Below are 24,583 nucleotides of genomic sequence, written 5' to 3'. Positions count from 1 at the left end.
TGGAAAAGCCACCTTGCTCTTCTGAGGAAGGGTGACCTGGAATCATGCTGCCCACACCTCCTCTTCCTACCGAGCCACAGACTGGCACAGGGTGCCCAGAGAAGCTGTGGCTGCCCCATCCCTGGCAGTGTTCAAGGCCAGGTTGGACACAGGGGCTTGGAGCAAGCTGCTCCAGTGGAAGGGGTCCGTGCCCATGGCAGGGGTTGGAGCTGGAGGAGCTTTAAGGTCCCTTCCAACCCAAACCAGGCTGTGGTTTTGATTATCCATTCCTGGTGATATGCTCCATCCCTGCCAGTGTTCAAGGCCAGGCTGGACAGAGCCTTGGGTGCCATGGTTTAGTGGGAGGTGTCCCTGCCCATGGCAGGGGTGTTGGAACTGGTTGATCTTAAGGTCCTTTCTAACCCTAACTATTCTATGATTCTATACTAACCCTCTACCAGCTCTGCATTCCCTGTTACCACCACAATATTTTCAGTCCTTCTAAAAGAAATAGCAGGTTTTTTGTCAACATGCTGCAGTGTTATAAATATTGCTGAATAACTCATGGACCTCTCCCAAAAATAAGGCAGAAAAGGGAAAGAATCAAAACTACGTGTGTAATGGCTACACTTGAAAGACAGGCTCTTCTCAGTTAGAAGTGAAGCATTCTTTGTTACTCAAACACACAACTTACTGACGGTGTTAGTGTGAGACCCACACCCCCATTTAAGCTACAAAAGCCAAGTCCTAGGTGCCTTCTGTGAAGAGAGAGGCCTGGTTATGTGGATCTAAGCAGCCACCAGATTGTGCTGCCCCCCCCAACTTATTTCTAGTGATTTCTAGGCAAGTGAAAAACAAAGAGTGGGAAAGACTGAGTTAGTTCAGAGATGTTACCAAGAAAAGGCAGACAGAGAACAGAGGCTGTTGTAAATGCTCACCAGATCTGATCAACACCTTCAATGTCCCTGCAAGGAGCGGAGAAAGAGCTCAGAGAGGAACGAGGGAAAGCAGCAAACGGGGGCAATGAAGGAAGTGGGATGTTTTCATCCTGCTCAAGGATTGCCCTGTGTGGGTTTCAACTCATTTTCACCCTCGGGTCAGCTGTGGAGCAGACTGCCACTGAGCACTGGGGGTCTGAACACGTGTGCTATGGGAACACTTGGGTGTTCTTCTTGTTTGCCATTCCTTACTGGTCTCTGCTGTAAATGACCAGAGCTCACGTGGACAACCTGGTCATCCTCTGAAAGCTGAAGAAACCAAGTCACTAAAGGGCAATTTGCAATCAAACTGGAAACCCTGAGTCAGTTCTAACTCCTCGTGGTGTTGGGGTGTCCTGTGTCCACAGGAGTGTGTCCACACTCCAGGAGCTCTCCAGAGCCTAGGAGATGGAAATGTAGATGCCCAGTGTGATGGGCTAGGGAGACAGCTCTGATGGGCACACTTGGCACCTCACAGTGCCAGGAGAAGGCCACAGGAAAACACCACCTGAACTCCCTTTGGATGTGTACAACTGCATGCTCGGCAATTCTACTTCTCATCTGAAGCCTCAAGACACACAAATTTGCTCAAACACTGTGGACACACACAAAATAATCAAAGCCCTTCAAGGATTTTTCATTCTCCCCTGGCTTTGTCTTTACAAGCAATACATAAATCAGACACAACCAAAGAAAGATGTTTGTAATTCTCTGCGCTTCAAAAAGCAATGAAGCATCAAAATGGGATAACTGCCATTTATTTACATGATGGGTCTTGTGTTAGCTTTCTCCTGCCCAGACATCAGGAGGAGGAATTATATGAAATAGAAACCTGAGATTCCCTGTCTTTAACTAGAGTATGACCTCATCAAGCAACCTCTGCCACTTGTCTATCCCCGAGCCCCTGCTGCATTATCAGTTGTAGCCTCTGCTGGCAATATGTGTGGCAAGGAATAATCCAGAAAGCTTAGTTCACAAAGGTGTCCTTTTCAGATTAAGGCTACATAAGCCATTTAATGGAAAGGGGAGAATGGTTAGAGAAGGAAAGGAGCAGGTTTGCAACCAGCAATGGGAAGGTGCTGCTATTCATCTGTCTGCAGTACTGAATTCCTGAATGCCAAGATGACACATCAGTACTTTTTATCATTTACACTTCTTAAAAGGCTAAACAGGCAGCTGCATCCAGGCCCAGCCTGAGGACAAAAGGCAGGGTCTGTTTAGGCTGGGGTGGAGCAGATACCTGGCATTTTAAATATATAATCCTCATGGAACTGGAACTACAGAGGAGAGACTGTTTAGTTCCTCCAGCGCGCTCGGCTCTTCAGGAGCGTGCACAGCCCTTTTCTAAACCCCACAGTGTGACATCCATCCCTGAGAACGGACCTACGTGGTTTAAAAGGAGAGGGAAACCCAAGCCGTTGCCTCCCTCCCATCCTCTGTGGAGGCACAGGTTACCTGCAGTGGTGCTTCCTGCTGGCAAGCCAGAAGGTGCTGTCACAGCCATAGCAGTGCGCAGCGAGGTGGTCTGGGAGCCATCGCGTCACCTGCAAGAAACCCAAGCCAAATGTATCAAGGAGAGGGCAATTAGGAACAAACCCGTCTCTCACCTGTGCTCCCAAATTCAAAGCAAAGCACCACCAGGGAGGTGCCTGTTCTATTTTGAGAGCACAAATCCAGTGTTTGCAACAACTGGAGACAGGCAATAGGAACCTTGAGAACAGATACGCCAGATTTCTCTCAAACAGAAATGATGCCATGAAGTCCAATTCCCTGGGGTTTTCCTGGGCTTTAGATGTATCCAGCCAAGAATATTCACCAAGCATGTGTCCACCTAAGGCTCCTTGAGCTAACCATCACTTCCACAGCCTCTCAGAGTTCCATGCAGAAGGCAGAGGGCTCATAGGCACAGGTACCAGTGGTTGAAGCATGAGACACCAGTGAAGCGCAAGGAAGAGAGCTCACAAGAAGTGGCACATGACCAAAGGCTGAAGGAGAGTTTGAGTTATGAATATCCCCATCCTACGGGAAGAATGAGTGATTTACAGGGATTTAGTCTGTACCTCTGTGTCCTGTTTATCCACCTGCTCCCAGCTGGCTTCAGAGAAAATCTCTGTGCTGCAGCGAGACAAGCAGTTCTGATCCAGATTGCTTTCCGAGTCGGGTATAGAAGTCTGTTGGCAAACAAACACAGCTGAACAGAACCATCCCCTATCCCTAATTCCATACAAATAAAACTGGACATGGGGAGGAGTGGAAAGGGTACCTCCTGCTGAGAAGAGCAGGCTACGGTTGCACTGCAAGGGTGAGTGCCATAACTGGACCCCTACCTACGGTGAAGTGCAAAAAAACCCAAACCACCAAACAAAACATCCCCCAAGAGGTCAGTTTTGGACCCTCTGATGACAGGGTGATGTGAGGCAGAATGGATCTGGGATCTTTTCTTCTGCTGGGTTAACCACACTTTGGGTGATGAACCAAAATAGCTGCTATCTGTGGCTCCAGTGTTTCCTTTCCAAGGGTGTTTCACTTTCAAAGCTAACACCAGTAATACACAATAATACATAGATCCTTTTGTCAGCAAAACTCCTGCAAAATACAAGCCTAATCCCACATGGGAAACTCTGAATTTCATAGAATCACAGAATAGTTTGGGTTGGAAAGGACCTTAAGATCATCCAGTTCCAACCTCCTGCCATGGGCAGGGACACCTCACACTAAACCATGGCACCCAAGGCCTCATCCAACCTGGCCTTGAACACCACCAGGGATGGAATATTCACAACCTCCCTGGGCAACCCATTCCAGTGCCTCACCACCCTCACAGTAAAGAATTTGAGCCATATATATTCCATATACAGTTTTAGGGGGAATAATACTTCCTTAATAGAGTTTATCCAGGTAGAGTTGCTTTGAACTGACCTAAAACTCAGCCAGCCCTTAAAATACATTAAAAATAGCAAGAAATCTTGAGTTGATGTCTTTTAGTGCCTGAGGAATGGGAATCTCTGGAGCTCCAGACGGGAACCTTTTACTCCTAAGCTGGGAAGAGCTCAGATTCTCAAAACTGGTGTATTTTCCCAAGCACAGCAGGCTCCCCCCTCCAGCCCCACGCTGCCCTCTGTGATGGCCCTTCAAAACTGGGAGATTTATCATTAAGCCAAAGCACCAAATTTCTCCAAGGAATCCAAGCTTTCGCCAGTGACAGAAGCCACATGCAGCTGGAATGACACCAAGCTGAAATGGATGCCCAGAAGTGCTGTCATCTCCCAGCGTGAACAGCCAAGAGGAGCTGAGTATTCTCACAACAGATGTACCTGGGTCTATAAAGCCTCTCTGCCCCTTCCAGACAACAGGAAACTAAGCAGAAGCTGCAAGCCTCCTGTAGGTTTATTTTCTTTTCAATTTTGCAGGCATACAAACCACATTATAATGTGCATGTAGGAAGGAAACTTTTGATGGGTGTTACATCAACCTCAGGAATTCCAGGCCAATGCATCCAAACCCCAAACCTTTTGACTTTTGTTAGTCAAAAGAGGAGAAATGAAGTAAAAAACAGGTAGGGGAGAAGCAACTTAAAATCCACCCAAGCTACTTGGAGATGCAGAGAACACCTGTCAGCTCTTGAGATCCTGAACTTGGAATACTCCTCATTTCATCTCTGATTTTAAGGTTTCTTTTCCAGCCACAACTGCAGAGATGATTTCATCGCCATGGAAATCAGTGATTTAGTCCTGGATTTGAATCATGCCTCAAACTTCAATCTCTGTTTTATGACTTTAAACTCTTCCCAGTAAGAACACAAAGAGTTTAAAAGCTCCTTTAAAATCATTACAGAAGCCCTGACATAAGGCTGTTGCAAAAGCTCTTAATTTATTGCAGTCAATGAGCCTTGAACTTCACTGTTCTGAGCCAACAGTGCAGCTACTGCTGCATCTTTCTTACCCTGAGCGTGTAAAGCACTCAGGGCTCAGTCCTACACCACTGCTCCAATAAATCCCACATTCACATTCTTAGAAAAAATGTCTTTGCCCACATATTTAAACCACAGTTTTCATATATTTGTTGGGTTTTTTTAAGGCAAATAAAGTTGTCCAGGTATGCGTGAGTGAAACACTCATCCTGAAATAAGCCTCTGGTGCATTTATGGTCAAACTAAAATACAGTGAAACTATTAGTCATCCTTAACTGCCATTTGCCATGTACCCAGTCAGTTGTCTGCCCTCCTCAGAACGACCTGAAGTGTTTTATAAAGCTTGCATGGCCAAAAAATCACCACCTGCCCAGCAACTCAAGAGCTGACAAGCTGGTGAGGTCCAGAACGTGCCTAACTAGCCCACTGTTGCCAGCAGTGGCCCAACTACCATTTCACTTACCACTTCGTCTCCATAATCACCATTGAGACGTAAGGAGCTATTCAGGAACTGGCTCTCCAACCGGCTTTTCAACTCTTGCACTTGCTTCTTCAAGGTCTCCACTTCTTGCTGGTGGCCAGTTTCTATCTGGCGCAGGCGCTGCTGAATGACATCAGTGTAGACAGGCATCCCATCGTCGTCCAGGTGACTTCTGGCAGGTTGGTCTGGGCTGCTGGCTGCCTGCTGCTTACCAAGGTGACCAAACATCCATTTCTGGTGCAGGTTCCTCAAGTGGAGCTGCGCAGAACTGCAGCTAGCTGTGGAGACCTGCCGGCTCAGGGAGGCTTTGATCCGCCCGTCCTCTCCATTCACACAGTGTCCATTTGTCGCGTGGTATTTCAGGGGCATCCCAAACCCCGTGGGCTTCTCCGTCATCTTGTTCTCAGTCTCCAGCTCCCCGTTACACACAATCTCATCTTTACGTTCAGCTAAAGGCAAGGCACAAGGGGAAGGCATCGGGATGTGAGTGTTGCTGCTACCAGAAGTCCTATGTACTTTTGTTCCCAGTTTCTGAAGTTCTAGCATGTTCTCCCCCTCTGGCCTGTTTTCAAGAGTTCGAGATAGCTCCTCAGCACTGCTGTTGCCCAGGGGAGGTCTGGAGCAAGGACCCTTCAGAACGAGCTCCTGCTTTGCTTCATTCTCTGTTAAGGTTTCTGTAGAACTTTCAATGTTGGATGTCCTTGCCTCATGTGGGATTGTGAGAGGTAACGGAAGGCTGGCCTGCTCTGCACTGTACAGGCTCTCTGCTTCTCCTTCAAGTTTGCTAACACCTTCCTCCTCCGTATTCTTTTGAGTGTCTCTACTTACAAAGCCCTCCAAAGTTACAGCCTGTAGTCCTTTCACCTGAGGTACCTTCTGGATAGTGTTACTGAGATCAGGATGCTCATCCTGTTGTCCTTTAAGCTCAGAAGCACCTTGTGAAGCTGGATGTGGACTGGGAGTTGGATTGTTCATTACAATACCTTTATCCATCTCGGCCTTTCCACAGAGTTCACCAACATACCCATGTACATTTTCAGTTCTCTTCTCCTTATCCAGGGCAATTTCATCCCCTTTACCTACTGTCTCCAGGCTCCCCCTCAAGTGCTCTTCCAGACCCACATCATCTTTAGTGGCCTCTTGCAAGATGTTCTCCATCTGTCCCTCTGCCACACCAGCTGCCACAGAGAGCTCTGCTCCCACTGGAGCCCTGCCCTGTTTACTGAGGCTGTCCCCATCGAACGGGTCATCCCCAGGGTTACTGAGGCTGCTCAGCTCCAGGGACCGGCGGTGCTCCTGCCACTTCTCATTGAGGCTGGGGTCGCTACTGCGTCGATTGCTTGGAGGCACGCTGCTGTCACAGGCCGTGGTCAGATTGTCAAAGGATCTTGTCTTTGGTAACCTGGGACAGCACAAATAATCACAATCCAAAGTCAGTGTTTTCACTGTTTAGCTACTGCAGTTTAATACCACCCACCCCACCCACCCCCAATTAGGACAGTAACAATCTGCTAACTAATGGCCTTCTGTGAAGTATGCAGTAGGAGCACATTTTGACCATCTGTAGTGCAGAGCTGCTTCAGTACTTTCTTTCTTTGCCATCAGGAAAAGATGTTCCATCAGGCTTCAAACATTCCCAGAATAATCCCCTTCCCACAATGCACAATTACAGTCTGGTCCCATCTCCTAAGCAACATGCACTCAGAATCATTGTGCAAAAACCCAGAAGAATAGTTATGCAACACAAAAAGAACTCAAATTCAAGACCATCAAATGAAAAGCTTGTACCCCACAAGGATATAAGGAATTCTACATGTCTATGCAATACCCAGAGCTTAATTCTATTTGCTAATCTTCTTTGTGGTATGGTATCACCTCTGAAACATAATGGCTTTCATAACTCAAGCAACGACAGACTGCTTGTGGGTAGGTCCCACAAATAAGCCTGTGAAAAACAGTTCCCTCCCACCACAAGTATTCTCGTTTTTATATCCCACAATATTCTCTGTTGATCTTACTTTACAGGATGGGATTTCTGGGCTCTAGGCTCACCTGCCCAGAGGCTGATCTTCAGGGCTAGAGCCTGGAACAGGGTACGGGGCACAAGTGTCATCAGTGGGTGTAGAGGGGGAAGAGCATGGCAGGTAAACAGCACTCCAGAGCATTAAGTTCCGCACATGGCACACTGGATACAGCACCTGAGAGGGGGGAACACACAAGGATCAGAAATGACAAACTGCTCCCTGCTCCCAGAACACAGGGAAGGGTTCAAATACGACAAAGGTGGCAGGTGCCCATTTGGGTTTGCAGCTGGGAGGCTTTGCCAGATCTCCAGGTAATTCTGAAGGCCAGCGAGCAGCTCTGGCATTTGCAACCGGCTCCACTTGGATATGTGATTATCTCTTCTTTCAGAGACAGAGGCTGAGGCAGAACAATGCTGGCTTTCAGCTTCTCCTGAATGAGTTACTGCAGTGTGCTCTCTGTGAATCTACACCTTAATGATGCCTCTGCGCAATTCCAACTGCTGCAGAATTCAGTGGCCCATTGTTAGTGCAGAGACTGCCTCGTACTTTGTGTTATACCCTGCCCCACGAGAGCTGAACTAACAACCTCCTTCTACAGGCTCCAGTTCAAAGCTAACCCTGCCATCAGCAGAAGCACTGGTATGTTAAAAAGTAAGTACATGCTGAAATACTCTTCACTTGCTTGCTCTTGAAAGGGATTCTGTGCCTGTGGAATATGCTTTCTGCTTCAGTGTAAAACCACCTCAGGTCACTCTGTCAATTCCACTCTTTTCCCAGGTAACTTCCCTGCAGAAAGGCAGGCAATAGCAGAGAAAGCGAGGGCTGTGGGGTGGCTTGGTTTGGTGGTTGCTGCTTGTGAACAACTATGGGTTTACAGACGTAGGTACACGAGAGAGACTGAAAAGACTTTTCAAGACTGAAGTAAAACCATGAAAAGATGAATACAAGATAAAAACCTCCCACATACTGCAGGTTATCCAAACTGGCTCAGTACAGTGTAGGGCCTACTGAGAACAGCCAAGGCACTGAGAGTGTGCCTGTACTGCAGGACACAGCATGTGAGGGCAGCCAGGGACAGTACCACCTGTCCCCACAGCTTCTGCTGGTGTTTTCAGGGAAAACTTGGATGCATCCACAGCTTTAGAAGGCCTTACAAGCTGTATTTATCTGCAGTGTCTCATGCTTTTAGCTACTTGACGGAACAACCCAAAAGCCACATCCATCATATGCAAAACCACTGCACAGGCCTTACAGTTAGGTTTATGGTATCTGATACTTTATAAGCAAAATGGGTTTAAATGTTTATAAAAGCCTTTGCTGTCCTCATCATGATGATGTTTGATGACTGTCTGCCACATGCCCACCACACTGCATCCCTCCATACCTTACATGACCTTCCATAACATACACTAAAGAGAACTGTGAGGCATTGCTACGGAAGGACCACACTGAAAACATCCAAGTGAAACAAAGACACACTGAATAATCAGAGTTACTTTTCCTGTTTAGATTCAAGATGAATATAGACAGTGTCTTAAACAAAATAACTTTATGACACTCGTCCAGCATAGCTCAGTCCTCTAGAAAGCTCAGTCTGTCAAACAGTGAAATGTTTTCTGTTACAGAAAATGAGGCAAAAATATTTAGTTACAAAAAATGCATTTCCAGCATAGAGAAATCTCTGAGGTTGCATTTGACATTCGTTAAAACATCAGCAAACTTAATGCAAGACTTGAAACATCATAGTGGGCAAAGTGTTTGAAGAACACTGATGAGGAGAGCTGAGCACACCTATACACTGTATTCATGGTAAGAGTTGAGCCATTAGTATGTCCCATTGCTATAAGCTTGGGTGGTTTTTTAAAGCACCTACGGGGGCCAACACAAAATCTGGAGAGGGGCTTTGGACAAGGGCCTGCAGGGCCAGGCCAAGGGGAATGGCTTGAACCTGCCCGAGGGGAGACTGAGCTGAGCTCTTAGGCAGAAGCTCTTCCCTGTGAGGGTGCTGAGGCACTGGCCCAGGGTGCCCAGAGAAGCTGTGGCTGCCCCATCCCTGGCAGTGTTCAAGGCCAGGTTGGACACAGGGGCTTGGAGCAAGCTGCTCCAGTGGAAGGTGTCCCTGCCCACGTCAGGGGTTGGAACTGGATGAGCTTTAAGGTCCCTCCAACCCAAACCAGTCTCTGATTCTATGATACCCACTTCTGAGAGCACTGTACCTCGGAGCCCCTAAAGGGATGCTCCCTGTAAGGTGGGGAATGAAGGATACATACAGAGTCTGACTGGGAGGAGTAGAGCAGGTTTTTGAAGGCTTTGTTTGCTGCCCGCAGCAAAGACCAGACAGAACAGGTCCGTTCCTGAGTGTGTTTCTCTCCTCTCTCTTTCGCATTGTTGCACAGGAATGTACCAAAGAGGCAAGAGTAGGTGTGCTGCACCAACTTCACCTGCACAGACCAACACAGACATTGTCACATGGCAGAAGATACCAGCTTCATGTAAGAACCAACAGTCAGGCTTAAAAAGCAACAAATCCTCCCTTCCTTTGCAGGGAATCCACCCCATTCAGAAGGGCGGGCACACACAAACACACCTGCATTTTTGCATAACTCCTTATAAATTAATTGCAAAACAGTTCAAGCAGAGCAGAATCTTTTAAAATCATGACCAAAAAAAATGCAAGAAGAAATACAGAACAGAAAGCCAGTATTTATTCATTATCAAGCCTATTCTGTGCTGATTCACTCTCCTAGCACTGCAGGATAGGCAGAGGAGAGAACTGTGATCCCTCTGTTACAACACATTGCTGCGGCACAGAAATTCTGATCGTTATTCACTGCGTCTAACAAAATAACTCAACATGAACTTAACTTCAAGCACATAAATGACTTGCATGGGATTATTCAGATGTTTAAATGAAGACAAGTACTTCAGTGCTGTATTCAATTAGGGGTTTACTCTGAAAAGGCCAGAGTACTCAGGGTACTGCAGATTAGCAGTGTGCTGAGGAGCCAGTTACAACCCGTGTATCTCATTTCACAACTGAGCTGAGCCAGTACTGTACGTGTACCCAGTTACAGGGCTGAGCTGACAAGTGGTAATGCAAGTCAGCCACAAGCACAGAAACGTGCTTTAAATCTCTTAGTGGATCAGACACTTCCTAGAAGCTTCTACTCTTAGATTTCTAGCCCTGCAGTCCGTGACTGTCACCTTCCCAGGGACATGCCTTCCACCCTTCAGAACTCATTTTGAGCATCCCAGGCAACTCCCTAATAGGAGAGGTGTCCACTTCAAAAGCAAACAAACACAGCTCATATCCCACACATTTCCAGCAAAGAAACAGAAAAAAATTGAATGGAAAGGTAAGGGGCAGGTCAGTTTTAGAGAAGGAGCCTTCAAGTCAAAACAAGACCAAAGTAGGGGGAAGTTTGTATTGCCAGTAACCATGACTTTTTGTTCATGCTGCATGGATGCATTATACTGGAGTTATTTCAGCACCTCTTAGGTGCTTCTTTAAAGTCTAAAAGAAGTCCTTAAGGATCCTGCTTCTGTTTTAAGAGTGAACAGATCTCAGGTCCCATGAAGTATACAAGTACTTTTGTCTATTGTATCTGGGCAGTTCTCCCACTACCTTTATCAGGCTGCAGCATATCAGAGCTAGACCGGAACATCAGAAACCCCTTGGGGCTCTACAGTATGTCAGCAGTGGGTACTGGTTTAGCGGCAGTCTATAAAACAGCAATCTCTCAAGCCACAACTCACAAGGAATGCTTCGTTAAACTCGAAAGAGCAAGGGAACTGCCTCTGGAGCTGATGGACGCAGTCCAGCCACTGTAAAAACACTGGGCAGCGCTCATTCAGGTCATCCGAGTTCTCACCATGGCCACAGCGATCTGCAAACTTGTGGCCAAAATCCAGCCACTCCGTCTCCACTAGCACCTGGAAACCCTGCAGAAATAAAAGGACAGATGAAAAGGTCCTCATTCACTTTGGTTCCATTTGCTAAGATGGTTTGAGACTTGTGGGAATCCCTTTATTCCTCCTGTTTCCCTTCAGCATTGCCCTCATTACTTATCTTTACTGCTTCTTTACCTAGTGCCTCTGGGTTCTGAAATGCTGCACGATGAAATTAGGACAGAGATGAATTCCCAGGTCTACATGAACAAGAGAGGGGATAAGGCAGGTTAAGTCCTCAGTGACTGCCAGGGAAGACCCTGAATGAGACCTCTCTTGGCCAGGCAGGGGCGAGGAGGAACTTCATCTTGCTCAAAACCACCTGGATCATGGAAACCAGATATGGACAGGAGAGGAAACTGTAAAGCTCTCCCTTAAAAACAAGGGTAGATCTGTCTGTCATTAAAGAAACCCATTCCTCCATCCACACAGGACACAGATGCTTGGAAATGATGCTCACCTGTGTGTACACCCCACAGAGCACAGTCACAAGGCTGGTTAAAGCCTTGCAGGACTTCTCATGGAAATGGAAAGGGCAAAAAACATTTCAGAACAGTGGCTGGTGGAGCACCTGAACGTGACAGCTCATCTTAGTGGATATAAAACCCATCACACGTTAAGAAGGGTTTGATTTGTAGTGGGAAGAAAAACTGTAGAGCATACTTAAGACAACAGCTGTAATTAGGGCAAAAATAACAGCTGAAAACCTTAAGATTTGATATTACTGAGGCCTCATTTTCCTAAACATTTCTGATCCTTGTACAGACAGCTATAGTTTATGGTTTCCTCTGATGCAGTGGTGACAAGAAGGAAGGCAAGGGATGTGTACAGAACTCCACGCTTTGGGCAGGAATGACAGCACTCTTAGGAGGGACCAGGAGGAGGCTCTGTGCCAAGGACAGAGCAGCATGTTTTGACCTGATGGATGCCAACTTCTAGAACCCATGAGAAAAAGCATCAAAGAAGTTTCCACAGTTTCATCCAAAAGGCATTGCCACAGTTTAAACTTCTGGTCCTCGTGTGTCCAAGGCTTTAAGCAGCGGTTTATAGCCCAGTGTTCAGACACACACTTCTGTTCTAAACAACAAAGGCATCTTGCACGTGGGCTGGCAGATGGAATCCAGCCATCACATATCACACAGTGCTGAAAAGTGATGGGGCGGAGGAGGAAATAAGCCTGGAAATCCAGGAGAAATGTAACTAAGTGACAGAGGGCAACCAAAATGTGAAACTGGAAAAACATGCAGTTGGGCAATCTAGAAAAGAGAAAGGCTTTGTATCAATACATGGCTGAGAAACTGCAGTGGTGGAGCGGGAACTGCAATGTGCAGCACTCTGCACGATTCCTGAGTTAAATACGGGAAAGCACAGACCATGACTGTGCAGTTACATCAAAGGGGGAAAATATAATCTGCTCTTGAGTTACAGACTGTATTTACACCTATACGTAACTGTACCTGCAGCCTACTGTTAGGAAACTCCTGCTAGCTTTAGTGCTTTCTGTAGTGGGAAAACCTGACATCAGTTATAGACAGAGCTGCTCAGAGAAGGACCTAAACCCGGTAAGTACCTCATGCCCCACCATGTGGTTACAAACCTCTGTGGTCCTGTAGTACGGATCTAGCAGCAGTTTGGCCAGTGCCACTATCTGGGGCGTTCGGTCCCAGCCATCTGAGCAGTGCACCAGGACCGGTCGCTGGTCTCGGTCCACGGCATGAACCACGAGCAGCGCAGACTTCAGAAGCACAGATAAGTGCTGCAGCCATTTGGTACTTTCCAGAGCTGATAGCCAACTAGAGGAAAACAAGGGAAGACAGTTTTTGTTCCTTTACAATGCTTTGTAAAAGAGGAGGTGGGGATATTTGAATTTATCCTGCTTGAATGGAAGGCTGGAACCTGAGGTGCTTCAGAATCTCTGCACCTCAGCTATTCCCAAGCTCTACAATGTATGCTGTAGGTATCTGAAGAATCTCTACCCTAAGAGCTACATATCCAGTTCAGTAAGGGTGGCCATTCTGGATCTACGATGATGCCATGAAAGACTCTTAGCAGCAAACTCAAGCCAGGGGAGTGGTAGGGGAAGCAGGACTGGTACAACATAGTCCTGCAGTCCTGCGTCCAGCTCTGGGACCCCCAACACAAGAGGGATGTAGAGCTGCTGGAGCGAGTGCAGAGGAGACCATGGAGATGATTCAAGGCGTGGAACAGCTCTGCTGTGAAGAAGTTCTTCCCTGTGAGGGTGCTGAGGCGCTGGCCCAGGGTGCCCAGAGAAGCTGTGGCTGCCCCATCCCTGGCAGTGTTCAAGGCCAGGTTGGACACAGGGACTTGGAGCAAGCTGCTCTGCTTCTATGAGCTAACGTGTCCTAATGGAGACCCACCTCAGAAGCTCCTGAGATGATGGGCTGTTAGAGTCAGTCATCCCACAGCACTGGAGGGCTGTGAAATATGTCTCTTGAAATGACACTTTAAGTGCATGAAGTACATGCAACACCACTAGATTTTCTGAAGGAAAGCCAAGCAGTAGAGATTAAAGAACCAGGAATAGCAGGTAACCTCAATGCTAGCACTTAGAAACCCAACTGAAAGCCACAGCATTCTAGTATCAATACTCAAGGCTACATTATAATCTCAGATTTCATTTTCTAAGTTCACTTCAATGATAACAAACAAATTACTTCCTTTACCTCAAATTCCATGGAAATGAAAAAATACAGCTCAGGGTTATTAACAGGAAAGGCACCGAGGGAAAAACCTGAATTTCACTTTACAAACCAGCAGCACAAGAATGCAGTGGCAGAAACATGTAAACAAAGGCAAGACCACCAAACAGCCACTTACTTTCCTGGATCTGGCATTTGGGTGCACAGCAAACGCAGCGACTGAAAGCTCTTCCGGATGGAATGGATGTTTGCCATCCCCATGAACACTACTTCACAGTTTGGGTAATATTCTGTAGGGAAATATCAAGATAGAGGGAAGAAACTAACAACTACACAATGTTTAAATTCTAAAAGGAGCTTTTTCATCAAACCAAACCACTGGTGCTGTGGACAGATGAAATAACCTGTTTAGAAATATTCCATAAGGAGAGACCAGAACTTGGAGCTGAGGAGGTATTCCAGACATTGCAGCACAGCAGAGCAAAACAGGAAGGAGTTAGCAAAGCGTTCGTGTATTTACTTTCAGTGTTCCACTTTGCATTACAAAAGGCAGAGTACAAACTTAGGAATAGTGACAGAAGCTCCAGATTATAGAATGGTTTAAAAAGACTGAGAAGCACCCTAAGAGACCATAAAGCATCAACAGTGTTTAACTCCTAATTTATGGATTTGGAATATGGGATATTGAGTGCTTGCACAAGAAAATACAGTGGTCTCTTAAGAGAGCATGTTTTATATCATTTGATTTCCCAACTCTTTATCAGCCCAACAAATCCTGGCCTCAACCAGAACATCCTGTTAGTGATGGACTGTGTAACTCCAGTCAGAAGAGACCGACACCATCAGACAATTTAAGCATAGTTTTGTCTTTTTACTGGATTATATTATATATCCAAAGAGGGGCTATAAGGATACTGGGGGTGGACTCTTCATTAGGGACTGTAGTGATAGGACAAGGGGTAACGGGTTCAAACTTGCACAGGGGAAGTTTAGATTGGACGTAAGGAAAAAATTCTTTACTGTAAGGGTGGTGAGGCACTGGAATGGGTTGCCCAGGGAGGTTGTGAATGCTCCATCCCTGGTGGTGTTCAAGGCCAGGATGGACAGAGCCTTGGGTGCCATGGTTTAGTGTGAGGTGTCCCTGCCCATGGCAGGGGGTTGGAAATGGATGATCTTAAGGTCCTATCCAAACCAAGCTATTCTATGATTCTATATAAAATAAAGTACAACATAAATTGCATGTTTTTATAGAGAGAATGAAGCAAAATAGGCAATGCCTGGGGAAAACTGTCAGCAAAAAGGAAGCACTTAATGCAGGTCTGATGTACTGAAGGAGACAAGCTGTTTGGAATCTTCTATAAATTCCAGTAGAGAGGAAGAAAATGAAACTTCCTGGAGACTTTGTTTTTCTGATTTGAAATTTTATTCTCTGATGAGGAATTACTTGTTCAGCCTGGAGAAGAGAAGGCTCCTTAAGCGGAGACCTTAGAGCAGCTCCAGTGCCTAAAGGGGCTGCAGGAAACCTGGAGAGGGGCTTTAGACAAGGGCCAAACCTGCTCTAGCAGAAGGTGTCCCTGCCCATGGCACGGGGGTGGAACTGGATGAGCTTTAAGGTCCCTTCCCACCCAAAGCAGGCTGGGATTCTGTGAATCAGTAGTTTTGAGGTGTTAAATGAAAAATTAATCTTTTCTTATATGGTCAAACCAGCTTTTGTTATCTATAGTTTTTCTGCCTGGTATTTTTCCCTAGATTCTCCACCCATGGAATTTTAACAGGCTGCATTCACATCCAGCAGTGACCGTAAAGTAGTATCTTCTTTAGAATACCAACAATTTACACATGCCAAAGAACTCAGAAAGTGGTAATTGCAAATGCATTCCAAACACAAGATGAATCAGGAGTTCAGTTGCTTTGGGTTAAGATATAAATGCTGAAAAATGGTTCAGCTTCAGCAAACTTGCTGCAAAGTTGTGTTCTGCTCAGCCATTCTAGAATATTATTATTCTCTATAATCAGTGCCTTTATACAAGTTTGCTCAGGGCTTTTTTTAGACATCAGCACACTGGACACCTTTGTCTCACTCTAGTTTATGTATTTGACTCAGCAGGGGAAAGCTAATCAGCATATTCCACACAGTTCAGCATTTACTGAACACTGTTACCAGCTGGTTTTATGTTCTGAGAAAGAGACTTTCAGCTTTACAGCTGAAAGAGACTTTTAGCTTTACAGCTAAGCCTGTCCTTTTTGAAGGGCTGTGGGAAAGCTGCAAGGATCCAGAACCTTCCTATGGATGAATATTACCTGCATGCATGCAGTCTGTTAAATGTGCAGTACTGAAGTGTAACAAGGTAGTTCTATTTGAGCAAATCCTTGTGATTAACTTAAAGCTGAGAAGAAACACAGCTTACCTGGGCACTCACAGCCACCACCTTTGGCTCTGTTTGCCACAGCTGCTGCGTATGATCGTGCATCCAGGATCAAAAGCTTCTGAGGCTGTATTGCCAAGCTCTCTGCTCCTGAAGCATTAGAGATGGAGGAGTCTGGGGAAGAGGATATGCAACTTGTGAGTAACTAAAAGGATACTCCTGACATTGTTTACAACAATATTCACTCAAGCCCCACAGTGCATATGCACTGCACACACAGAAACTGGAGAACTCCTGATTAAACCTGATTATCAGTACATGAAAGACAATAAGCTTTTATATAAAACTCTGCCCCTTACAGAAAAGGAGCAGTGACAAACTCACCAAACTCCACATCAGAGAGGTCCCCTCCATTGGAGAAATCTCTGGAACAATTTCCGTTCATTAACTTGTTACTGTTGGACCTCGAGTCTGAGGCACAGGCTTTGGCTACAGACTGGACAAGGTGTTCATCATCTGCATTCCTCCAGCCCCACCAACTGACCTCAGGCTGTCCACAGCGGGAAATAACTGCCCCATTGCTCTGGTGCCTGAAAAGGGACAGAAGGAAAAGAACTTGTATAACTTAAATCAGGAGGAAAACCACAGAGGGCATGAAAAATCAAATGTACTCCGGTAGCTGAACTCCTGTTGGGGACCACTCTGTTGTTCAGTAGTAAGCCTCAACCTGTGATCTAGTGGTGATGTATTCCATGAGCTTCCCTGCAAAACGCTGACTGTGACCACGCAGTCACTAGAAGGTAAAAGTCAAAACTGGGGTAGTGCTGTCTTGCTCAATACTGTCAGCCAGTGAAAGCTGGAGAACATTCTGGAAGAGCAGATGAGGCAGCCAACACTGGCTGGACAGCAGGTCTACTGCTGTACTACCAGAGTAAATGGGAAACTGGACTGAACTCACACCAAGTTTGAGGCTGGAAGACAGGAGGAAACCCAGAGATTCATTTTTTGATGGGATCTCTTAAAAAAATCAAACTACCACTAATTAAATCTGAAGAATATAGCCATTCTGGTAGGAAATCCTGGCAGAATTTGGCATGCCTGGTCTGATGATGTCTAATGGTAACCCAAACTCTTGCTTTTGGACATCGAGGCATCACCAGTGAGTCACCAGAAGCGTTCCTTGAACCCTGCTGAACTGTATCATGAAGCCAGTGGATCTTGGGTACTGTTTCGCTAGCTAGAAGGAAAACAGCCTTTCACATCTCAGGATGCTAAACACCTGCAGCTTTACTCATTATGAAGCTCAGTATTAGGAGTGGCTCTGCAATTCCCTTTTCAGCTGCATCTTCTCTACTTGTGGCTCTCCTCCATCCCTATTCCTGATCCTTCTTGGATAGTGTTTCATTTGCTGCTGCTCAAACACCTATCTGGCGGATCTAGTTCCAAACCCCTGCCACAGGCAAGGACACCTTCCACCAGCTCCTTTAGGCACTGGAGCTGCTCTAAGGTCTCCCCTTCAGGAGCCTTCTCTTCTCCAGGCTGAACCAGCCCAGCTCTCTCAGCCTGGCTCCAGAGCAGAGCTGCTCCAGCCCTTGGAACGTTTTTTTCCTATGCCAATTCTAGTTCCTATATGTGATGATGCAGCAAAGAATTTTAGAGTCTTCCTGCAAACAATCTGGCCACCTCAGCTTCTTGTGAAGCAAGAGCTGTTCAGTTCCCTCTGACAAGGCAGCAGCACAGAATGGGGAGAGTTACCTGAATCAGATGTGATCAGTAGATTCAGACAGCCCTGAGCAGTCAGAGCCCACCCAAGCCTATAAATCTATAAATCCCAACTTTTCTCCTTCTCACCACTCTAATGGATGTTTATGGAGGTGACAGGTTTGTTGTCAGAGCTGCCAAGGCCCATCAGGAGCTGAGCAGCACCATCCCTGCAGTACCACTATGGGGCACAGCACCAGGCGGCAGTGGCTGCCTCCGCTATGCGTTCACAGCAACACTCACCTCGGGTTAAGCCTTCTCGTTGCAAAACCCGACAATTACAAACCAGGCTGTGATATGGGATTTGAAGGGTTTTTCATAGCTCTTTTGTAATGGTTCCATACAAAACTCTTTTACTGAACAGGAGCACTGCAGGAGCTGAACTGAAGGAAAAGCACACCGACACCAGGGGCCAGCATGAGAAGGGAAATGTGGATGTGCTGAAATGAACAACCTTCCATTCACAGCTCTCCTGATATCAAATTAGTTCAGCAAAATCCACCTGCCAGTCACTGAAAGGCCACCGAGCTCCCTGCTATGCTCCTGCACAAGTGACATAAGAGAATAAACCACCATTACACATGTACAAAATCTATTTGGAATGCTCAGAGAAACTCATTTATTTTTCCCTATGTTCTCCCAGATTTCATTACTACCTGCTGCGGAATCAGTCTCACACATTCATCAAGAGTTACGTTTTCATCTCAAGGTTCTTGCCTCCCATTTATACCACAAATAATAAGAAATCATTAGGCCAAAAGCTGAGTTCAGCACTGGCTGTGAAGGCCTCGCACTCCTCAGCCTGCACAACGCACCAGCAGGATCAGCAAACAATTCTATTACAGCTGGAGGTCTGAGGAATCATATCCATTCCAAATGGATGGGCTACAGCAAGGAAAAATAGCAAATGGTTTGAGTGTGATTCCGAGGTCCCCAGAGACAGAGCTGGGGGTAAGATGGTGTCACTCAGATCTCAGTAACCAAGGAAAGACTGGAAAGAATTAAAGCAAACCCTCCAATGCAAGTTCCTTGACCCTCTAGAGACAAAGCAGAACGCAGCCTTCCTGTAGGAGGCCAGGCTGGATGTGGCTCTGGGCAACCTGCTGTAGCTGAAGATGTCCCTGCTCATTGCAGGGGGGTTCCACCAGATGAGCTCTGAAGGTCCCTCCCAACCCAAACTGTTCTATGATACAGAAGCTAAAGCATAAATCACCATTAGACAGCTACAAAGCCCTTTACAGAGCCTTATGTAACTCTGTGATGAATGGTAAACCTCTGCACATGCTTCATCTTCCTTGTGTTCAAGCAACCTTTTGAGGACAATAAATCCACCAGGTCCTTGTATTTCCTTGTATCCACGAGGATTAATCACAGAATCCCAGCCTGGTTTGTGCTGAAGGGACCTTAAAGCTCCTCCAGCTCCAACCCCTGCCACGGGCAGGGACATCTTCCACTGGAGCAGCTTGCTCCAAGCCCCTGTGTCCAACCTGGCCTTGAACACTGCCAGGGATGGGGCAGCCACAGCTTCTCTGGGCACCCTGGGCCAGCGCCTCAGCACCCTCACAGGGAAGAGCTTCTGCCTGAGAGCTCATCTCAGTCTCCCCTCTGGCAGGTTCAAGCCATTCCCCTTGGCCTGTCCCTACAGGTCCTTGTCCAAAACCCCCTTCCAGGTTTCTTGTATCCCCTTTAAGACACCGGAGTTGCTCTAAGGCATCCGCTTAAGGAGCCTTCTCTTCTCCAGGCTGAACCAGCCCAGCTCTCTCTGTCAAATCTGTTCTTTTTGCTTTACTTCAGGGGGAAAACCAAGCATAATGGTTTTCTTCTAATTCACCCACTGAGTTGTCTCAGACACTGAGCACTGAGCACTGGGACAGGGCGAGACCAGAGGCAGACACATGGAACAAACCCTCGTTTTCTGCTCTCGCAAAGCACTTGAGGAGCTGAGTGGCTGGAGGAAGCATCCAAAGTACTTGGACGAGGTTGGGCTGTCAGGAGTGTTGCTGCTCTTTCATGCTCTGGTTTCTAGAAAATCCTCACAGCAGCTTCTGTAGTTTCTCTCTTTACAATAGTTTCAAATCTGGGCACAGAGCTATGTAGATAAATCTGGCTGGTAACGGGCTTTGCAGCTTTTCTGGTTTGGCCCCATAAAATCAGGGTTAGGGAGAAGCCTTTGGGGATTTTTTTTTCCCCTGGGATTTCCCATCCCTGGCAGTGTTCAAGGCCAGGTTGGACACAGGGGCTTGGAGCAAGCTGCTCCAGTGGAAGGTGTCCCTGCCTGTGGGAGAGGGTTGGAACTGGATGAGCTGCAAGGACCTTTCCAACCCAAACCAGGCTGGGATTCAATGACAGCCTTTCCCCTCCTCACAGAGCTGAGCAGAGGATGGAGCACCCACAGGCAGAAGGGCCCCCGGGCTGACCCCTTCATTATTTGGAAGAAAAGGAGAAAAGAGGGGGATTTAAAGCTAATGGGCTGGAGCCATGAGCTAATTTGTTCTGCCTTCATAGAACCAGAATTTTTAAGCTAGGTAAATAATGATTTGTGACCTACTCTGAACTCTCCTACCTTGGCTCCTCCGACCCAAGCTGTACAAATGTGTCAGCTCTACCGCTCTCTAAATTTAGCTTCAAACTCACAGAGCAGCTTTTCCTTCCTGTCTCTGCAGAAGGAATGGATGGACAGGCAGATAATGGAATGATCAGTGTTCATTATCTTTCTAATCCCTTTGTCCTCTGATTTCTTAAAGAGATTCTCAACATTTATGGGAGGATAACTACACCAGGAAGGTTCTCAAGGCGTTAAATGACAGGTTCCAGAATACCTGAACAAAACCCTAACCCAGAGATGATGAAATGTATTTCTCGTTAAAGCAGCTGCTAAAACCCAGGATCTCAGACAAGCAATTTTGTTATGAAGAACTGCTGGACCCAGTCTAAGGAGAAGACTGATTAAAACTACCTAAAATATGTAGATACAGCTAACACCTACGTTCTGTTGTAATTTGATTTTTACATCTCCCTTAAATGATTTTAGTATCTGCCCTTGTTTCTAGTGCAGTGTGAGTATGGGCCATTGAGAACTGGAGCCAAAGCAAAGGAGCCAGAGATGTTGTTTGTCATTTCTGCAGCTGGGTTGAGGTCTTCATCTTACAGCTTTGCATTCTCACATTAACACATTCAAATTCATCTTAGCTGAGGAGTTTGCTCTAGGAGTGACCTGCAGGAGATGCAAATGCTGAGTGCTCCTACAGTGTTTGGGATTAAATGATACAAATCTTACAGGGCAACAGGAAACGGCCTCAAGTTGTGCCGGGAGAGGTTTAGATTGCATATTAACAAAGATTTCTTCACCCAAGGGCTGTCAGGCACTGGAAAAGGCTTGTTCAGTACTCGGGTCACCATCCCTGGAGCTATTTAAAGGACATGTAGATGAGACCCCTCAGTGCCATGGGTTAGTGGCGGCCTTGGCAGTGTTGGGCTTGGTGATCTTAAAGATCTTTTTCAACTTAAATGATTCTGTGATTCCCACTCAGCATGAACATGCAGGAAGTCTGCCTCACCTCATTTATGGCTTGACAAGGGCCAGTATCTGCTGCTGCCTCACACTTTCCTGTGTTTTGAACGGGTATAAACCAACACATATACAGGTAGCAAAGGCGGAGACAAAGACGCCAAGCTCTCAGGCCTCACAGGTCCCACTGCTGTCAGTTAAATGCAGGTCTGAATGTTTTTTCATGTGAAGGGTCCCATGTCACCCTTGTCTGAGATCTAAACCCTCTGGGTGGTTCGTGTTTTGTGGCAAGGTCCTGCTCTCTACACAGCTTCTAGGATCCTTCTGGAGTGGAACAGCAAGAAGATTCCAGCTTCTCAGCACAGATGGAGTCCCAGGGGCATTCAGCTTAGGGACCACTCCACCAGGCAGCAGGTAGGGGGCTGTGCCAGGTTTTGTTGCCTCTTCCCAGCCTGGTTCTCCAACTTTACCCTAGCAGGTCTTGGATATTCTCTCCGAGATGTTCTCCTGCAGCATCCCTCCACATCGTGTTATACATGCACAAATACAGCAAGATGAAAGCCAGACCTCTCTTTACTTTGAATAAATGGGAAAAATTTGATTTTCAAGTCTGTCAGGCCCACTGAGGGGACACCTGGGACACAGAACACCTTTCCTTCCAAGCTAGAATTCCCACTTACAGCTTCTTTCAGCTTTTATTTGCTGTAACATCCCATTTGTAGCCTGGTGAAAGCTGTTCCATCTGCAAGAGCCTCACCTGTACACAACAGCAGGGATACGCTTCCAGGACCGAAAGCTTGCCACGCTCTCTAGCTCCTTATCCGTGATCCAGGCAGGAACAATGATTTCCTGGGGGTAACTACCACAGAGCCTGCAAGAGAAGTGGTGAAAAGGGGTTGAAGTAAGACAGAGCAGTTACAAGCTTCCCAGACAACACATAATAAGCAGTATGGGCGACCTGACAGCTCTTCATCTCAGCAAGCTGCCAGTCTGTGAATTCCTGTTTCACTGTATGTCAACTAACTCCTCCTTCACCTGTAACACAGGCACGGTGAGCACTGAGGTGCATAAAGGCATTTCAGGGTTTGAAGATTCCAGCTTCCAGTACCTGAAAGGGGCCTACAAGGATGCTGGCAAGGGACTCTACATCAGAGACTGCAGTGACAGGACAATGGGTTCAAACTCAAACAAGGGAGATTTAGGTTACATGTACGGCAGAAGCTCTTCCCTGTGAGGGTGCTGAGGCGCTGGCCCAGGGTGCCCAGAGAAGCTGTGGCTGCCCCATCCCTGGCAGTGCTCAAGGCCAGGTTGGACACAGGGGCTTGGAGCAAGCTGCTCCAGTGGAAGGAGTCCCTGCCCGTGGCAGGGGCTGGAGCTGGAGGAGCTTTAAGGTCCCTTCCAACTCAAACCAGGCTGGGATTCTATGATTTTTCTCAGGGAATTCACACGTAGGCCATTTCTGCCTCTAGCTGAAACAAACTGGACCTTAGACGAGAAATTCCAGGTCTTTCCATGCCAAAGAATTAGCTCCTGGATTTCCGGGTCACAAAACTCAAAGGCAGAGCCACGCTGGCTACTGGATTCTAGAGAGAAGTGGGAAGAGTACACTGGCTCCTCAGCCCCCACTGAAGGCAGAAACCAGAGTGCAGGGCTCATGTTTGACTGGCTAATGGAAATTTCTTCTACTAGATGCACATCCTCCTCTACAACTGGACTAGTAAAGCCATGGCTGGCAGTGAGAACAGTGTAAGCGCTCAGCAGGGACTGCACTATATTGCTGAATCATAAATGAGTTCATCCCCAGTCCATCCCTTTAAGGAAATGCATTTCCTGCACAAGGACAGATGAACACATGTAAGACTGTTCTATTCAGAAAAAAATACTTATCATCCTGAAAAAATGCCCTTTGCTTAAGGGCTGGCCACAAGAAGGAAAAGAGAAGTTTGTGTCATTCTGCCTCCATAGGACACAGAAAGGATTTTTCCATTTTCCTTTAGGGTTAAATGCATAAATAAGAGAAAATGCATTTTTTCTTTCCTAGATTTTCAGACCAAGACAGATACTGTTCTTGCAGCCACACCAACTACCAGCTGCAAGTCATACATTATCCTGCAGAGACAGAGCAAGGAAACCTGTTTCAGCACAGTGTTATGGCTGGGTTTGCTCTGAATTGCATCAGGGATCAGCCAGAACACTCTGTCCTACTGAATATGCATGGTGAACACCAGCCTCTGCTCCAGCAGGGAGAGGAGAGGACATCAGCCTGGCCTCTGAGGACCACAGAAGGTATTTTCTCTTGTTTTCAGCATCGACAAGCTCAGCTCTTCCAAACCAACTTCTTTTTGGTTTTTAATACACATCTTTTTCATAGCTTAGAGAATAAGACACAATAGAAAGTGGGGTTTAGAAGTTCAAACTCCACTTTGCTCAATTCAGGCTTCCCTTCCTTCCATGGGGAACACTTATTCTCTAAGGAGTCCTCCAGCAAGAACATCAAAATCCAGTATTTCTCAGCCTACAAAAAACTTGAGCAACTAACAAAATATTTATTCTTTCAAAGCACACTTTTTCTATAAAACAACAGAAAATCCTCATTCTGAGTGTCCCTTATTAGGGGCTGCAGAACTTTGAAGGAGTTCCAGTAATGTGCTGTAACAAAACTGGTGGTTTGAGATGCTGTTTGGCTGTGAATCGGCAGCCCACACAACTCACTTGTACTTCTCATTGATGTTGGAAATCCTCCAGGCATTGTTCATATCAAACCCCATCCGCTCCACTTCGTTTTTAAACCTTGAAGTCACATGTTCTCCTGGGTATCAAAAGCGGAGAGAGCAAATCAATGCAAAAGAAGAAGTAAGGGTTCTACCTTTCAAAATAGAGACAGAAAAGCACCACTGGAGTCATGAACAGCACAAAAGAGAAAGGAACAGTCCAAAACCACTATCTGTGTTTCACAACCCTATGTAGGA

The 24,583-nt window shown here is 46.5% G+C and overlaps 1 protein-coding gene across 5 annotated transcripts in view; it reads right to left on the bottom strand.

Moving 5' to 3' along the window:
- MTMR3 (myotubularin related protein 3) overlaps nucleotides 1–24,583 on the bottom strand; it is a 77,274-nt gene that overhangs the window by 4,313 nt on the left and 48,378 nt on the right. For all 5 annotated transcript variants that reach the window (XM_080628493.1, XM_080628497.1, XM_080628494.1 and 2 more), the window contains 12 exons: nucleotides 24,327–24,423; nucleotides 22,372–22,485; nucleotides 16,730–16,935; nucleotides 16,388–16,519; nucleotides 14,158–14,269; nucleotides 12,917–13,112; nucleotides 11,128–11,313; nucleotides 9,642–9,812; nucleotides 7,400–7,545; nucleotides 5,330–6,749; nucleotides 3,017–3,127; nucleotides 2,412–2,500 (listed from right to left, as the gene is read on the bottom strand). In XM_080628493.1, the coding sequence (XP_080484619.1) occupies nucleotides 2,412–2,500; nucleotides 3,017–3,127; nucleotides 5,330–6,749; nucleotides 7,400–7,545; nucleotides 9,642–9,812; nucleotides 11,128–11,313; nucleotides 12,917–13,112; nucleotides 14,158–14,269; nucleotides 16,388–16,519; nucleotides 16,730–16,935; nucleotides 22,372–22,485; nucleotides 24,327–24,423 (2,980 nt within the window). The remainder of the gene's footprint in view (nucleotides 1–2,411; nucleotides 2,501–3,016; nucleotides 3,128–5,329; nucleotides 6,750–7,399; nucleotides 7,546–9,641; nucleotides 9,813–11,127; nucleotides 11,314–12,916; nucleotides 13,113–14,157; nucleotides 14,270–16,387; nucleotides 16,520–16,729; nucleotides 16,936–22,371; nucleotides 22,486–24,326; nucleotides 24,424–24,583) is intronic.

The sequence above is a fragment of the Psittacula echo genome (assembly GCF_963264785.1).
Source record: "Psittacula echo genome assembly, chromosome: 13".
In the NCBI taxonomy this organism is placed as follows: Eukaryota; Metazoa; Chordata; class Aves; order Psittaciformes; family Psittacidae; genus Psittacula; species Psittacula echo.
This window is presented reverse-complemented; position numbering and strand designations above follow the sequence as displayed.